The sequence below is a fragment of the Girardinichthys multiradiatus genome, chromosome 14, assembly GCF_021462225.1.
Source record: "Girardinichthys multiradiatus isolate DD_20200921_A chromosome 14, DD_fGirMul_XY1, whole genome shotgun sequence".
NCBI lineage: Eukaryota > Metazoa > Chordata > Actinopteri > Cyprinodontiformes > Goodeidae > Girardinichthys > Girardinichthys multiradiatus.
The window spans coordinates 45,846,377-45,865,344 of record NC_061807.1 but is presented as its reverse complement, the minus strand read 5'-3'; the positions used below and the strand labels follow the sequence as shown (position 1 = coordinate 45,865,344).

The following is an 18,968-nucleotide window of genomic DNA, read 5'->3' as shown; positions in this document are numbered from 1 at the left end:
TCCATAAGACCTCAGCACTGCCACAGGCTGATTGCCTCCATGCCACGCCGCATTGAAGCAGTCATTTCTGCCAAAGGATTCCCGACCAAGTATTGAGTGCATAACTGTACATGATTATTTGAAGGTTGACGTTTTTTGAATTAAAAACACTTTTCTTTTATTGGTCGGATGAAATATGCTAATTTTGTGAGCTAGGATCTTTGGGTTTTCATGAGCTGTATGCCACAATCATCCGTATTAAGACAATAAAAGATCTGAAATATTTCAGTTAGTGTGCAATGAATCTAAAATATATGAATGTTAAATTTTCATCATTACATTATGTAAAATAATGAACTTTATCACAATATGCTAATATCTTGAGAAGGACCTGTATACCATGCCTGAAGGCTGAAAGAAAAGAGAAAGACACATCAGCTTTCTGAATTGCACCCAGACGGGGGTCTGCATTTAATAACATCCTAAATCAGTTTGATCACAGATAAAATCAGCTGACGCACATACATTTCCCCCAAAACCCACAAAACTGTATCACCATGAAACAATGCGTTTGATTCGGAAATTTATTGATGGTCATTAAGCGAACTACCATCTGCAGGAGGAGGGAGTAGGCTGAGAGCAACTGTTTGTGATCAGACTGTTTGCATCTGAGCAAACAGAAGGAAGACCTGCTGACCAGCGCAAATATCTGATATTCAACCTAAAATTAACTTTGATCTCAGTTTTGCACTTTAAAGTCCTTGTCCTTGTTATTGCCATGGCTGAGACAAAAACCTCCTAATAATACCCGACATTGTCACTTCCTCAGGCAAACTTTGGAGCTTCACTAGTCCAGACAGCAGCGTCTCTCCTCTCTGCTTCTCCTCCCACACCCCCTATGAGGGATGAGGTATTAATGCAAAATCAATGCAAGCAAATGCCACTGTCGCTACATGCTCATCCAGGACTTTGTAAAGTGCCTTGAGACAACATGTGTTTTGACACTATATAAATAAAATTGAATTGAACGTCATATCAACACATAATACAGGTCCTTCTCAAAATATTAGCATATTGTGATAAAGTTCATTATTTTCCATAATGTCATGATAAAAATTCAACATTCATATATTTTAGATTCATTGCACACTAACTGAAATATTTCAAGTCTTTTATTGTCTTAATACGGATGATTTTGGCATACAGCTCATGAAAACCCAAAATTCCTATCTCACAAAATTAGCATATCATTAAAAGGGTCTCTAAACGAGCTATGAACCTAATCATCTGAATCAACAAGTTAACTCTAAACACCTGCAAAAGATTCCTGAGGCCTTTAAAACTCCCAGCCTGGTTCATTACTCAAAACCCCAATCATGGGTAAGACTGCCGACCTGACTGCTGTCCAGAAGGCCTCTATTGACACCCTCAAGCAAGAGGGTAAGACACAGAAAGAAATTTCTGAACGAATAGGCTGTTCCCAGTGCTGTATCAAGGCACCTCAGTGGGAAGTCTGTGGGAAGGAAAAAGTGGGGCAGAAAACGCTGCACAACGAGAAGAGGTGACCGGACCCTGAGGAAGATTGTGGAGAAGGGCCGATTCCAGACCTTGGGGGACCTGCGGAAGCAGTGGACTGAGTCTGGAGTAGAAACACAGCGACCGTGCACAGGCGTGTGCAGGAAATGGGCTACAGGTGCCGCATTCCTCAGGTCAAGCCACTTTTGAACCAGAAACAGCGGCAGAAGCGCCTGACCTGGGCTACAGAGAAGCAGCACTGGACTGTTGCTCGGTGGTCCAAAGTACTTTTTCGGATGAAAGCAAATTCTGCATGTCATTCGGAAATCAAGGTGCCAGAGTCTGGAGGAAGACTGGGGAGAAGGAAATGCCAAAATGCCAGAGGTCCAGTGTCAAGTACCCACAGTCAGTGATGGTCTGGGGTGCCGTGTCAGCTGCTGGTGTTGGTCCACTGTGTTTTATCAAGGGCAGGGTCAATGCAGCTAGCTATCATGAGATTTTGGAGCACTTCATGCTTCCATCTGCTGAAAAGCTTTATGGAGATGAAGATTTCATTTTTCAGCACGACCTGGCACCTGCTCACAGTGCCAAAACCACTGGTAAATGGTTTACTGACCATGGTATCACTGTGCTCAATTGGCCTGCCAACTCTCCTGACCTGAACCCCATTGAGAATCTGTGGGATATTGTGAAGAAAACGTTGAGAGACTCAAGACCCAACCCTCTGGATGAGCTAAAGGCCGCTATCGAAGCATCCTGGGCCTCCATAAGACCTCAGCAGTGCCACAGGCTGATTGCCTCCATGCCACGCCGCATTGAAGCAGTCATTTCTGCAAAAGGATTCCTGATCAAGTATTGAGTGCATAACTGTACATGATTATTTGAAGGTTAACTTTTTATGTATTAAAAACACTTTTCATTTATTGGTCGGATGAAATATGCTAATTTTGTGAGATAGGAATTTTGGGTTTTCATGAGCTGTATGCCAAAATCATCCGTATTAAGACAATAAAAGACCTGAAATATTTCAGTTAGTGTGCAATGAATCTAAAATATATGAATGTTAAATTTTCATCATGACATTATGGAAAATAATGAGCTTTATCACAATATGCTAATATTTTGAGAAGGACCTGTACATTCATGTCTAAAATAAAGTTTGTTGTCATTTTAGCATTATTTGCAGCTTACCGCTTTGCTGTGTCTGTCACAGGACCTTTTAGCAAATGCTTCTTGTTACTGGTGGAGGTTGCTGATGGCACTTGTCCTTGAAGTGGGGGCAATAGGAATTTCCCCACTGATGTGGGTACATTTCCATGAAAAATAAAATTTAACCAGGCACTATGAAGCGGTTTTGATGCTGGAGGATGGTGTAATGAATTGTGTGGGTTAATACACCCAACAACCAAACTGAACTTATCCTCTTGCAGCGTAAGCATACTTGAGCTTGGTCTACAAAATCGCAGTGAAAAATAAATATGGAGGATACGCAAAATTGATCAGCCGGAAGTCCATGACCTATTTAGCTGTCCCACAGCAAATACTGTGACGTAATAATTGGAAAAACGTAACAGATGATAGAGAAAACTGAATGAACTAAAGAATATGACCCAAACAAGAATATTAAGATATCTCCGCAACACCTGGAGAGGCTATATTCAACTTTTCTGCACTCCTACAGACCCCAAGTACACAACAAAATGTATTTAATATTGTACTGGTCTAGGTGAGTTTAATTTATCACACATACACCTGATGATGGAAAGATCTACTGTTAGTTTTGCTACTCCCAGATATGAAGGTATCTGTGCTGTGACAGGTTGCTCTGTGGTCACAGGGGTTGTTAATGTTCCTGAGGTCACAGTAGTGATAGATGTTTCTGTGCTTGATGAGGAGGTAGGTGTGGTGGTCAGTGGAGTGGTGGATAAGTTTTGATTACACTTTCATGGCACTCTTCAGGTATTTCAGTTGGATACCTTGCTTTTCTACCAAACATCAGAAAATATGGTGATAATTTAGTAGTTACTTGGCGTTTTGTTCTTAGGCCAAATAGTACAGCATCCAAATGTCTGTCCCAGTCCTCTGGCTTGTTTTGCACCAGTTCGGAAAGTGCTCTGGAAATATAATTGACAAGATGATGAGAATTATGATCTAATAGAAGCACCCCACAAAACAACTAAATACATTCTCATGTTAAAAACATATTTCCCTATGGTAGCATTTATTCGTCCTACCAACCCATTTGTCTGTGGGTGGTATGGGGCACAGAGACTTCTTTTAATCCCATCATTTTACTGACTTTTTTTTATTGATTTGTATAAAAAAGACAATAAACCAACATTGCTTTACAAAGTAATTGCTGAAAACAAAATGTATACATTACTTTACTATAGTTCCCTATAAATATTGAACACATTATCCACATTAAATTTATGTCTGACTTCTAAACCAACATAATTTCTTATACATACTTCATTGACAAACTCCTTCTCTTGATCAGTAAGAACTCATTGGTGCTTCAAACTGATAAACTTTAGAAGACATTGGGTCACCTCCTCTACACTCTGTCTTTAAAGCATAGGGTTGTTGCCACTTTGTCAAGTAGTCTATCATCACACATATGCAGTATATTGATTGCCACTTGCAGTAGTGTTTAATTCTCCAATCAAATTCACACCAAGTAGCTCGAAGGGCTTGGTCACCTTTAAGAAACTGGTAACAATTTGTAAATAAAAAAAGTACATCAATTTATATATTTTTTTAATTATTTCTTCTAAAATAGAATGATTACATAATATTCAGGAAAGTGCATTGTTACCTTTATTGGTGTGTACTCCACCTCCTGTTTTATGATTACGTTACTGGCCTGGCATGTCACACACTGACTTACCCGATGAGAAAAATATGCAGCATATTTCAAACGCTGTTAAATCGACAGTGGCGCAGTTGGTGGCACTGTTGCCTTGCAGCAAGATTGTCCTGGGTTTGACTCCTGGCCAGGGGTCTTTCTGCATGCAGTTTGCATGTTCTCCCTGTACATGCGTGTATTCTCACCTTGTACTCCGGCTTCCTCCCACAGTCCAAAAACATATTTGTCAGGTTAACTGGTGTCTCTAAATTGCCCTTAGGTGTGAATGAGTGTGGGCATTGTTGTTTGTCCTGTATGTCTCTGTATTGCCCTGTGATGGATTGGCGACCTGTCCAGGGTGTACCCTGCCTTTCCTCCGTAGACTGCTGGAGATAGGCATCACCCCGTCTCCCCCGTGACCCACGAATGTATCATTAGTTGTAATCTTTGCATAATTGCAGAACTAGCATTTGCACTATTTTTAGAAATAAGCTAAATCTAAAACTACATACTAATCCACAAATTTATGTCTTTTGGCATTCCTGGCCAGTAAAACCTTGAGAGATTGCCCCTCTGTTTTTTTCTGTCCGCAATGAGAACCTTGGCTTCTGGCATGGCAGTCCAGAAAAGGCATATTGGCCTGTTTTTGGCCACACACCTGGAGTGAATGAAGTGTGCCTCCGTGTCGACAATAGAATTACTTGCCATCGGAGGTAGATGAGAGAAATTAATGATTGCTGTCATTACCAGTGAGTTTGAGGTATTGATTAAATGATTCAAAATAACCGTGCGGAACACAGTTAGCAACATATTTCATGCAAAGGCTGAAATGACTATTTAAAACAAACCAAACTAAATATGAACATTTCGTAGAAACATGATCAACATCATTAGCTATCAATAAATGTCTAATTTGGTGTGATCAGAAACAAAAGACACAGTTGACATACAGACCACCCGGAAGAGTTTTCAACATATTCAGCAGGTACAGCACTTAAAGTAAATAATGCAGTTATATTCAAAAACGTGTACTCCAAGTACTCCAAGCTTTTCACCAATATCAATTTATATTTATAAAACAATGAATTTAACTTAATTTAACTAAACATAAGCACATTACTTTATGTTCTAGATGATAATCGCAACCCGCACTAATCCTCATTCATGCCATTTATAATTCCATTACAAATTTTAGTAAGACAATGCCTTAATGTCACAACAACAAATAATTACAGTAGTAAAATGCAGCATTGAGTGTAACTATTAACGCACCTTGAGCAATGAAGCTCTTTGGTTGTCTCCAAAAATTTGACTGCTAGGTAGATGAAAAGTTCCATTCATCTCATAATTGAAAATCTGCTGATACATTGTCAGATCCATGTCACAAAACTGTCATAAAACGTGAATGTAAACCTCTACTATTGCACTTAACAAAATGACTAGTAATTAGTAGGTAAGTGTTTTGAACAACAAGAATCAAATGATGCTAAGCAATATTTCACAATAAAACAAAGTAATACTAAAATAACACATGTATTAAAAGGAAAAATATTAATGAGGAGGAAATGAATTTCAGATGTAGTGATGTTTAAAACAAAACCTGATTATTTTAATGACATTTGATGCAATTTAACAATAAGCTTGAAGGAATTTATTCCAATGTAGGGTATTTTATTTTGAAAAGCAAAATTGATAGGCCATTATCAATATTAGCAGAATAAATCCTATGGCTGGTACCACAATATAAATACCTGGAAGTACTTATTGATGATAAATTGAGCTTCAACCCCAGATTGGGTTCATTGGTTAAAAAAGCACACCAGTACACTTACTTTTATCGGAAACTTTGCACTTTTAATGTCAGTCTCAGTTTAAAGAAAGTGCTTTATTTTAAATTTTATTGAGTCTATTCTTACCTTTTTTATCATCTATTGGCATTGGTCACTTTCAATTAGGAATAAGAACTGTTTTCAGGACATGTTAAAGAATGCAGTTAAATTGCTGGCATCACTCTTGACAATCTTAATGACCTCTATGATCATTAAAAAAAAAAATTTAGATTATTATATCCGTTTCCGTACATTCGGTTTGAGCTGAGTTTCAACTTTTGCCATCTGGATGGAGAAATGTAATGCCACTCTGCACAACCAGTACTCGCAAAATCTTTTATTGCCACTGCTGACAGACTGATAGATTTCAGCATGTGAGAATTATTGTTGATTAGCTTGTTGTATGTTTTTCTGTTTGTAACTGCTGACTGTACAGCAAATTGCACTACAGGGTCAAGAAAACATTTTTGATGAACACCAGTCTGGGTTTCAAGAAATGCATTACACAGAAACTGCTTTTGACATCATGATGGCCACAGACACTGGTGAATTTAATGTTTTAGTTTTGTTAGACAGTTCAGCATCATTTGACAAAGTCAATCACACCATGATTGACTGTATCACTTAATTACCAAGCTTCATAATTTAGTGGGAGATCTCTGGAAGAGTATGAATGGTTCTTACCTTTCAAACCGAAGCATTGTGTCTGTATAAACCTCCTTTCATCAGGCACCAGATTGGTTATTTGAATTCTGCTGACAAGCCCAATTTAAGGACTTTAGTTGTTGTTTTTGACCAATCAATGTCTCTTAAACGTAACGCAAAACTAATAGTTCAAAATAATTTTAATTATTTGAGAACATTTTCTAAAATAAGCATTTTGTTCTCAGAACATGAACTTCATGCTTTTTTTTTGTTCTCTCTAGTCTGTTGCATTGCACTTTTTACATGAACCATTAAAAAAAAAGCCCTAGATTTTCTTCAGTTGGTCCAGAACTATGCCACAAGACACTTAAATGGAACAAACATAAGAGCTCACATCACTCCTATTTTATTGTGTTTACACTGGTTAGCTATTTATTTTGAAATTCACTTAAAATCCTGACTTCAACCTTTAGGGCCCTGCATGGTCAAGCTGCTTTTATTACTGAGCCACACACCCCCAACTTGAGGTCTAAGTTCCTCAAACCAAAATCTACTCATTGCCCAGAGTTAATCGTGTTTTAATGGCAATGCTCTCTCTGTAAGGCATTTTTGGATTTTTATCTGTGAAAGGGGCTAATATGAACAAACTTTACTAGCTTACAAAGGACTATGTATAAATCTGGAGAGGATTGCTATTGCTAAATAGAGCTTCCTTTGTTTTTACATTTTATAAAATAAACAACACAACAGGATGTAAGTAGTGAGTTCTTTGTCAACAAGCAAAAACATTATAAATAAGTAAACTGTCCAAAGGACAGAGACAAAAAAGGGCTGTAATGGCTAGTTTGATACTTTCAGATGTATAACATTTGTCATTGGAGTTTTATAATCAATTGTTAATGAGCATAAAAAACGTTTGTTACAGCTGCTGCAGGATTAATAATTATTAACACAAAACATCCAGCCATTTTAACTTGCATATGTTTACGTAGTAGTTTCAGCAATAACTAATGATGGATCAGATACTTAAGATTGTCACTCAGTTTAGCCCCTACTTTGGGGGTTGAAAGTGTAGGAGTAGGGTTAGGGATATGGATCACCTTAGAAAATGGGATTTAGCCTTAAACTTACCTGGTAAAAAGTATATTTATGGAAAAAATGTTGCATTGACCCAAATAACAATAGATCTTCTACCTCGTGTCTGCCTTTTCTTAAAGACCCATGCTTTTGGACGTTGTGCCTCAGTGACATGCGCTGGTTGAGGAATCAAGTGGTTGCACCATTAACTGAAGAGTTGGTGTTCAGAGCTTGTATGTTGCCCATGCTGGTGCCCTGTGCTGGTCCTTTTACTGCCATCTTCACATGCCCTCTGTTTTTTGGAGTGGGTGAGTTAAACTGTCATAAACTTTCCATACTGACAATTTTGAGATTATTTGTTGTAAGGTATATCTATGCACCCAAAATGATGGAAAAAATGCTTAAAATATTTTGCTTAAATTTTATTTAGTACATGGATAAAATACACTGCTCAAAAAAATAAAGGGAACACTTAAACAACACAATATAACTCCAAGTAAATCAAACTTCTGTGAAACCAAAACTGTCCACTTAGGAAGTAACACTGATTGACAATCAATTTCACATGATGTTGTGCAAATGAAATAGACAACAGGGGGAAATCTTTGGCAATTACCAAGACACACTCAATGACGGAGTGGTTCTGCAGGTGGGGACCACAGACCACTTCTCAGTACCTATGCTTTCTGGCTGATGTTTTGGTCACTTTTGAGTGTTGGTGGTGCTTTCACACTCGTGGTAGCATGAGACGGACTCTACAACCCACACAAGTGGCTCAGGTAGTGCAGCTCATCCAAGATGGCACATCAATGCAAGCTGTGGCAAAAGGTTTGCTGTGTCTGTCAGTGTAGTGTCTAGAGCCTGGAGGCGCTACCAGGAGACAGGCCAGTACACCAGGAGACGTGGAGGAGGCCGTAGGAGGGCAACAACCCAGCAGCAGGACCGGTCCCTCTGCCTTGTGCAAGGAGGAACAGGAGGAGCACTGCCAGAGCCCTGCAAAATGACCTCCAGCAGGCCACAAATGTGCATGTGTCTGCACAAACGGTTAGAAACCGACTCCATGAGGATGGTATGAAGGCCCGACGTCCACAAATGGGGGTTGTGCTCACAGCCCAACACCGTGCAGGATGCTTGGCATTTGCCAGAGAACACCAGGATTGGCAAATTCGCCACTGGCGCCCTGAGCTCTTCACAGATGAAAGCAGGTTCACACTGAGCACATGTGACAGACCTGACAAGGTCTGGAGACACGGTGGAGAGCGATTTGCTGCCTGCAACATCCTTCAGCATGACCGATTTGGCAGTGGGTCAGTAATGGTGTGACATTTCTTTGGAGGGCCGCATGGCCCTCCATGTGCTCGCCAGAAGTAGCCTGACTGCCATTAGGTACCGAGATGATATCCTCAGACCCCTTGTGAAACCATATGCTGGTGCGGATGGCCCTGGGTTCCTCCTAATGCAGGACAATGCTAGATCTCATGTGGCTGGAGTGTGTCAGCAGTTCCTGCAAGATGAAGACATTGAAGCTATGGACTGGCCCGTCCGTTCCCTAGACCTGAATCCGATTGAGCACATCTGGGACATCATGTCTCGCTCCATCCACCAACGTCACGTTGCACCAGAGACTGTCCAGGAGTTGGCAGATGCTTTAGTACAGGTCTGGGAGGAGATCCCTCAGGAGACCATCCGCCGTCTCATCAGGAGCATGCCCAGGCGTTTTAGGGAGGTCATACAGGCACGTGGAGGCCACACACAATACTGAGCCTCATTTTGACTTGTTTTAAGTACATTACATCAAAGTTGGATCAGCGTGTAGTGTGTTTTTCCACTTTAATTTTATGTGTGACTCCAAATCCAGCCCTCCATTGGTTAATACATTTGATTTCTATTGATGATTTTTGTATGATTTTGTTGTCGGCACATTCAACTTTGTACAGAACAAAGTATTCAATTAGAATATTTCATTCATTCAAATCTAGGATGTGTTATTTGAGTGTTCCCTTTATTTGTTTGAGCACTGTACATTGGGTCTCATTTATGGAAAGATCCTGGTGCTAATATCAATTTATTCAAAAAAACCTTTTTCATCCCAGAGGGAAAATAAATGTAACTAATTTCTTCAGAGTTGTTGTAGATGCTGATGGCTGTGGGCAGGTTGGATCTCCTCTAGCAGTTTTTCAACAGATCTGAAAAAGCCTCTGACACATGACAGATAATGCACAAGGTTGTCCACAATGTTCTTAACTTTATGAGGAATCCTTTTTGCACAATCATCTCCAGAGGTTTCAGAGTAGTCCCCAGAACAGAGCCAGTCTTCATCAGCTTGTTGAGGTTTTTTAGGTTCCTGGTTTTGATTCTACTACCTTAACAGATTAAGCTTTCCTCAACAGACTTATAGAAGATATACAGCATCTTGCTGCAAACACTGAATGATCTAAGCTTCCTTAAGAAGTACAGTCTGCTCTGCCCCTTCTTGTACACAGCTTCACTGTTGCATCTCCACTTCAGTCTGTTGTCCAGGTAAACATCGAGATTTTTATACTCCTCCACTACCTCCATCTCTTCTACTGTGAAGGAAATATTGTTTGGCCTGTTCCTGTTTCTCTTTAAATCCACAACCCTCTTGTTTTTTACTCACTTTCAGGATAAAATGATTGTTTCTACAACATGCCACAAAGCGGTCTGATATCTCTCTCTACTCAGCCTCTTGTCTACTCCACGACTGCCGAATCATCCAAGTTCTGTAGAAGACAGAAGTCTGTCTTGTACTGGAAGTCTAAGGTGTACAGAGTGAAAAGGAATGATGAGAGCACAGTCCCCTGTGATGCGTATGTGCTGCTGACTACGTGGTTAGACTCGGTCTCACAAACTGTGGTCTGCTTGTCAGGTAGTCTTTGATCCAGGTGATGTTAAGGCTTCCACCTGAGTCTTCTGGAGTTTCTGACAAAGCAAATAAGGTTGAATTGTGGACACATCATGCTTTTAAATCCTTCTTTTTCACATTATGGTCTATATAGCATGGAATTGCAATGCTTTGGTCTGAATTCCTTGTTTGTGTAGCTAAACAGGCCCCTATTTACCCCTGTTCTGAAGTGTGTCTGAGAGCAACTCGTTTTGGTGTGGTCTCTTTAAATGCGAAAGAGGCATTTCACACCCTGACCTGTCCAGGTCGCAGAGCGTTCCACTCCACCCAGTTCGGCCATTTCTGTAGTTTGATAACAGAGATGCAATTATCTAGCAGCACAAAAAATTTTTATTCCCAAATGAATTAAAAGATGTCAACATGGAAAGACTTTTTATACAAAACTGAGAAAAATATAGTTTACGATTTTACTTGCGCTAGTGACAAGAATATCATTGAATGCATTTGGATCATGTGCTCCCCAAGACAAACGCATTAAAAACTAGAACTGCTAGCAGTTATGATCCAAACCTTCTTTGCGAGTCTGCCCCCGGCCCCCGCCCTTCTCAGCGTACCCTGTCATGCACCCAGCAAACCCAGCATGCATTGACCATTTGAAACAGACCCATTTCCCATAGGGGCAGGCTAGACAGTTGAAATGTGTGAATTAATTCTGAAACAACCTTTAAAACTTAATACACAATATAGTGTTTGAACTCAGCATTAGTGTGAGGAAATCACAAAATATAAAAAAACTGTAAATGTGGAGATTTGCACCACCAAGCACTCAAACCACAGGCCAAGCTCTTAAGGCTAATCTCTTTTTCTGGAAAGAGCCAATGAACTAAACATATTCTTCAATAGGTTCAGTTCAGAAACAAGCTCAGCATCCTCCTCTCCTGCTCACAGCCAAACAGACATCCCACCCTCCTTTGACCCACAGCTTTTCTGTCACACCTCAAATGTTTTATCTTCCACCTCAGCCATGTACCCTTCTGCTTCTACATGTTGGCCTTCAACTAAATCAGAAGATGTTGATGCTCCCTTTGCCTCCCCCTTCCAGCTGTGTGTCTCAGGAAGTAAGGTGAAGATGCAACTGGGGAGACTGAATCGGAATAATGCTGCAGGTCCAGGTTGTGTCAGCCCTAGAGTCCTGAAGGGCTGTGCAGAGCAGCTCTGTGGGATTCTGGAGCACCTCTTCAATCTTAGCCTGGCACAGAAGAAGGTTCCAGTGTTGTGGAAGGCCTCCTGTCTTGTTCCGGTACCTAAGAAAACTCACCCATCAGTCCTCAATGACTATAGACTTGTTGCCCTGACATCCCACACCATGAAGGTCCTAGAGAGACTCCTGTTGGCCCACCTGAGGAAGCAAACAATAAACTATCAGGACCCCTTTCAGTTTGCTTATCGCTGTGGAGTTGGAGTTGAAGTTGCCATCAAACACCTGCTTCAACAAACCCACTGTCATCTGGACAAAGCCAGCAGCAATGTGAGGATCATGTTTTTTGATTTCTCCAGTGCATTTAACACAATTCAACCTGATTTGCTTTGTCAGAAACTCCAGAAGACTCAGGTGGAGGCCTCACTCACAAACAATCTCCTGGATCAAAAACTACCTGACAAACAGACCACAGTTTGTGAGACTGAAGGGTTGTGTGTCTAACCAGGTAGTCAGCAGCACAAGAGCACCACAGGGGACTGTACTCTCACCATTCCTCTTCACTCTGTACACCTCAGATTTCCAGTACAAGACAGACTCGTGTCACCTGTAGAAATACTCAGATAATTCGGCAGTTGTGGGCTGGATCAGAGATGGACAAGAAGGATAAGTACATCTTCTTGAACGTGACTAAAAACAAAAGAGGGGATTGTAGATTTTAAGAGAAACAGGAATAAGCCAAAAATTATTTCCAAAGTGGGAGAAGAGGTGGAGGTGGTGGAGGAGTATAAATACCTCGGTGTTCACCTGAACAACAGACTGGAGTGGAGATGCAACTGTGAAGCCATCTACAAGAAGGGACAGAGCAGACTGTACTTTTTGAGGAAGCTTAGGTCCTTCAGTGTTTGCAGCAAGGTGCTGCATATCTTCTACAAGTCTGTTGTGGAGAGTGTGATCTCTTCTGGCATCATCTGCTAGGGAAGCAGCATCAGAGCCAGGGACTTAAAAAAGCTCAACAGGCTGATAAAGACGGCTGGCTCTGTTCTGGGGACTCCTCTGGAATCTCTGGAGATCATTGTGCCAAGAAGGATTGTTCATCAAATGAAGAACATTATGGAGAACCCAGACCATCCTCTTCATGAGAGTGTCCTACAACAACAGAGTGTCTTCAGTCAGAGGTTTCTTCAGATGTGCTGTAAGACAGTGCTACAGGAGATCTTTCCTGCCCAAAGCAATCAGCATCTACAACGGCTCTTTGAAAAATACTACATAATGAGCTACAACAACATTTAATTTCCCTTTTGGGGTGAATAAAATGTTTTTGAATTGAATTAAATTAACCATTGGACCACTCAAGTCATATCAAACCATTGGGAAGATTAGAGGTAGAATGTTGTACGGCTATCCTTGTAATAATGGTTGTAATAATGACCAAAATTGAAAAATTCTCATAAAATGCATAGTTTGTCAGAAAAATCTCAAAATATTCACCGAGAACATCTTTAATATGAAGAATATGCATGGATTTTGTCAGCCACCACACTTTTTTCATCCAAATTAAAATATTATAATTATAAGGGAAAAGTCTTGGGTAAATTTTTGCCCATAAGCCACGCCCACTTTGGCCAATGATGACCATATTGATAACATAGTCTGTAAGTGGTATCCTAAAAGAACATACCAAATTTTATGAAAATCCATTTAGCCACTTTGGCTATATCAATTTCTCCTATCTGAGGCCCCTAGGCTTGGATCCCTCTGAAAACTATTACATACCTTCAGCGTGTCCTGAAGATTAAGATTGTACATCTTAATCTATGTTAGTCGGACAACAAAAACTATTATTTTTTCCCTTTGGCCTTGGCCCTAAGGAGCACTTGATGATAATAGGTTTCGTATATTATGCAACAAATGTTGCTAATTAGCATAACTTTATAAATGTTTTTCAAAACTCACATGATTTAAAATGACTCAAAGAATATCCAGGAATAGAGATTTAGTCTCTTCAAGCAGCTGCTTCAGAGATAATCACGAAACTAATTTTACGTTATAAACCACACCATCTAATGGTGAAACTTAACAATTTTTCTCATGTACCTAGGTAGCACAGTTCTGCATATGATCTGTGATGTTCTCAACAAAATCTTTAAAATTCCCTGTGGTCAAAGGTTAAATGTGAGATGGCATATAAGCCACGACCACTTCTTAATTATATTGAAACTACGTCCTCAGGCCGAGGTCCTGAGCACATGTACCAAGTTGCATGTCAATCCTTTATGCAGATATAAACTTCTAGTGCCTATAGCGCGCTCCCTATTATTGAATGTCTGTCACACTTAATGTATAGGTACAATTGCTCATCTCCTAACAGAATCTCTAATCTTGTTTGGAAGTCGTGAATTATGGTAGAGACATAGTCAATTAAGTTTTTTGTTAGCTTTTAGTTTATTGACTATGTCGGTGTTAGTTAAGTAACGTTTTAGTTTGGAATCAAACTTTGTCCGCACGTAGCTCTAACAATTTTTGAACTTTTATTCCAAACAAGGCAGAGGAATAGTTACAGAGATCAGCACTGAGGCTCCCGTCCTGGATCTGCTTGGCTATCAAAAGTGACAAAGCAGCCCCGAAAGAATGTCATATGTAGTTTTATATCTGCCACTTTCCATGCAATGGATGTACACTCCCTCAGTGTTCATAAGTAGACTGTGTCACCATTCTTTGTGTCTGATACGGTATGTAATAGCAGGTGTCCAATCCTCAATCTAGGTGTATAAATCGTAGGTCATTTTATCCTTCTAATGTACGTCAGTGAGGATTCTTATCCATATACCAACAAAAGTGAAACATTAGATTTTATACTTTATCATGGTGTGTGGGTGAAAGCTCATCTATAAGTAATAATAAGAAAGGGTTATTCCGAACACATTTGTTGATTATATTCTGATACCACTTATTGATGTTAAAACTTGTCATGAGTATAAGGATTACACACTGTTGTGATTATTATTATGAATATATTATTTCTTATTTAATATTAATATTTTAAATAAATAATAATTCAGTCTGTTAACACGAAACTCAAAAATTGGCCCCCATATTTTCCTGAAAGAAGCAGAGGATCTCCTCAGTGTGCAGCGGATTTTCTCCATGTTAATAGAATAAAAAATATCCTTTATCTATTCATGGTAGGTTGGTGGAGTCTGGAATTTCTATTTCATAAGGATTAGACCTTTAGCTAAGAGGGTAACAAAAGCTACCAGGTTCTTCTTATAATTTGGTATAGTAGGTTTAAGGGTAACTCCAAATAGGGCAGTGACCTCAAATTTTGTGAAAGAGACCAATGCGATCTTTAAAATAGCATTAAAAACCTCCAATCAAAAGGTATTCAGGGAAGGGCATACCCAATGTTTATGAAAATAGGTAGCTGGGAACTGCAGTTATCTATCATAAATGGGGTCAACATCAGCATATATTTTGGATAGTTGGGCCTTAGTTAAATGATAGCGATTAAAAAAACTTGCATTGCAGAAACCCGTGCCTAGCAGATATGGAAGAAGAATGGACCTGCCGCAAACACTCATCCCAAACATAATCTTCTATTTATTTTTTTATTTTTTTTCATTCACTTTATTCTTTATTTATTTCATTCATTAAACAACAAAACAAACATCTTTGAGAAAGGAAAACATTTTAAATGAAAAGGAGCAAAAAGAAGTATAAACTTATATTTTCCTCTATCACAAAAAATAAAAATAGAAATTACCAACACAGAGGTCCATCAGGTCATTTTAGTGTGGGAGGTTTCATGGCTAAATTGGACCAGCCTGGTAGCCAGTCTTCATTGATTGCACATTGCACCAATAGGAGCAGAGTGTGGAGGTTCAATTAGCAGGGTAAGAGCACAGTTTTGCTCAAAATATTGAAATGCACACAACATTATGGGTGACATACCAGAGTTCAAAAGAGGACAAATTGTTGGTGCACGTCTTGCTGGCGCATCTGTGACCAAGGCAGCAAGTCTTTGTGATGTATCAAGAGACACGGTATCCAGGGTAATGTCAGCATACCACAAGAAGAAGAACAACCATATCCAACAGGATTAACTGTGGACGCAAGAGGAAGCTGTCTGAAAGGGATGTTCGGGTGCTAACCCAGATTGTATCCAAAAAACATAAAACCACGGCTGCCCAAATCACGGCAGAATTAAATGTGCACCTCAACTCTCCTGTTACCACCAGAACTGTCTGTCGGGAGCTCCACAGGGTCAATATACAAGGCCGGGTTGCTATAGCCAAACCTTTGGTCACTCATGCCAATGCCAAACATTGGTTTCAATGGTGCAAGGAGCACAAATCTTGGGCTGTGGACAATGTGAAACGTGTATTATTCTATGATTAGTCCACCTTTACTATTTTCCCCACATCCGGGAGAGTTACGGTGTGGAGAAGCCCCAAAGAAGCGTACCACCAGACTGTTGCATGCCCAGAGTGAAGCATGGGGGTGGATCAGTGATGGTTTGGGCTGCCATATCATGGCATTCCCATTGCACCAATACTTGTGCTAGATGGGCGCATCACTGCCAAGGACTACCGAACCATTCTTGAGGACCATGTGCATCCAATGGTTCAAACATTGTATCCTGAAGGCGCTGCCGTGTATCAGGATGACACTGCACCAATACACACAGAACGACTGGTGAAAGATTGGTTTGATGAACATGAAAGTGAAGTTGAACATCTCCCATGGCCTGCACAGTCCCCAGATCTAAATATTATTGAGCCACTTTGGGGTGTTTTGGAGGAGCGAGTCAGGAAACGTTTTCCTCCACCAGTATCACATAGTGACCTGGCCACTATCCTGCAAGAAGAATGGCGTAAAATCCCTCTGACCACTGTGCAGGACTTGTATATGTCATTCCTAAGACGAATTGACTCTGTATTGGCCGCAAAACGAGGCCCTACACCATACTAGTAAATTATTGTGGTCTAAAACCAGGTGTTTCAGTTTCATTGTCCAACCCCTGTACAAAGCCTTTTTGTTCAGAATATCCTTGACCTTATTACAGTAATGGTTTAAGATATTTTACCTTTTATATAATTCCTTTTGTCATGGGAACCTATAATAAAGTTCCCATGACAAAATTCCTATCTCACAAAATTAGCATATTTCATCCGACCAATAAAAGAAAAGTGTTTTTAATACAAAAAACGTCAACCTTCAAATAATCATGTACAGTTATGCACTCAATACTTGGTCGGGAATCCTTTGGCAGAAATGACTGCTTCAATGTGGCGTGGCATGGAGGCAATCAGCCTGTGGCACTGCTGAGGTCTTACGGAGACCCAGGATGCTTCGATAGCGGCCTTTAGCTCATCCAGATTGTTGGGTCTTGAGTCTCTCAACGTTCTCTTCACAATATCCCACAGATTCTCTATGGGGTTCAGGTCAGGAGAGTTGGCAGGCCAATTGAGCACAGTGATACCATGGTCAGTAAACCATGTACCAGTGGTTTGGGCACTGTGAGCTGGTGCCAGGTCGTGCTGAAAAATGAAATCTTCATCTCCATAAAGCTTTTCAGCAGATGGAAGCATGAAGTGCTCCAAAATCTCATGATAGCTAGCTGCATTTACCCTGCCCTTGATAAAACACAGTGGACCAACACCAGCAGCTGACACGGCAACCCAGACCATCACTGACTGTGGGTACTTGACACTGGACGTCTGGCATTTTGGCATTTCCTTCTCCCCAGTCTTCCTCCAGACTCTGGCACCTTGATTTCCGAATGACATGCAGAATTTGCTTTCATCCGAAAAAAGTACTTTGGACCACTGAGCAACAGTCCAGTGCTGCTTCTCTGTAGCCCAGGTCAGGCGCTTCTGCCGCTGTTTCTGGTTCAAAAGTGGCTTGACCTGGGGAATGCAGCACCTGTAGCCCATTTCCTGCACACGCCTGTGCACGGTGGCTCTGGATGTTTCTACTCCAGACTCAGTCCACTGCTTCCGCAGGTCCCCCAAGGTCTGGAATCGGCCCTTCTCCACAATCTTCCTCAGGGTCCGGTCACCTCTTCTCGTTGTGCAGCGTTTTCTGCCACACCTTTTCCTTCACACAGACTTCCCACTGAGGTGCCTTGATACAGCACTCTAGGAACAGCCTATTCGTTCAGAAATGTCTTTCTGTGTCTTACCCTCTTGCTTGAGGGTGTCAATAGAGGCCTTCTGGACAGCAGTCAGGTCGACAGTCTCACCCATGATTGGGGTTTTGAGTGATGAACCGGGCTGGGAGTTTTAAAGGTCTCAGGAATCTTTTGCAGGTGTTTAGAGTTAACTCGTTGATTCAGATGATTAGGTTCATAGCTCGTTTAGAGACCCTTTTAATGATATGCTAATTTTGTGAGATAGGAATTTTGGGTTTTCATGAGCTGTATGCCAAAATCATCCGTATTAAGACAATAAAAGACCTGAAATATTTCAGTTAGTGTGCAATGAATCTAAAATATATGAATGTTAAATTTTCATCATTACATTATGGAAAATAATTAACTTTATCACAACATGCTAATATTTTGAGAAGGACCTGTACAGTTGATCATCAACAGTTTTTTGCTGCTGCAAAATATCTAATGTCCAAGACAATCTATTACTGTTAAATCAGTTTTTAAATTTTATAAATTCAGTTCCAACTACCTTTAATACTTTTTAAATATTTTCTCGAGTAAAACATTTGGATCATCTACACGTAACATGCATTTGAATAATTTAGAAATCATAGTGATATCATTAATATACAAAAGGAAAAGTAGGGGTCCAAGGACTCATCCTTGTGTTACCCCACAACTAACATTTCGCACAGCAGATTTTGTGTTACTAATCTCTACAAACTGCCTTCTATTTTTTAAATAACTTGTTACCCGTACTTGTGTTACTGTACTTGTATAACATTTTCAACAATATTGAGTGATCTAATGTATTTAAAACTTTTTGTAAATCCACAAATACCAAGTATTGCTTTTTATCT

General features: G+C 40.2%; 1 protein-coding gene across 2 annotated transcripts in view; it reads left to right on the top strand.

Annotated features, from left to right (window-relative positions):
- Positions 1-18,968, top strand: part of rce1a (Ras converting CAAX endopeptidase 1a) — a 97,983-nt gene that overhangs the window by 48,414 nt on the left and 30,601 nt on the right. The window contains exon 5 of one of the 2 annotated variants that reach the window (XM_047385131.1): positions 8,034-8,201. The exons of the other annotated variant lie outside the window; for it this stretch is intronic. Within the exon in view, the coding sequence (XP_047241087.1) occupies positions 8,034-8,201 (168 nt within the window). The remainder of the gene's footprint in view (positions 1-8,033; positions 8,202-18,968) is intronic. 2 annotated transcript variants of the gene reach the window in all.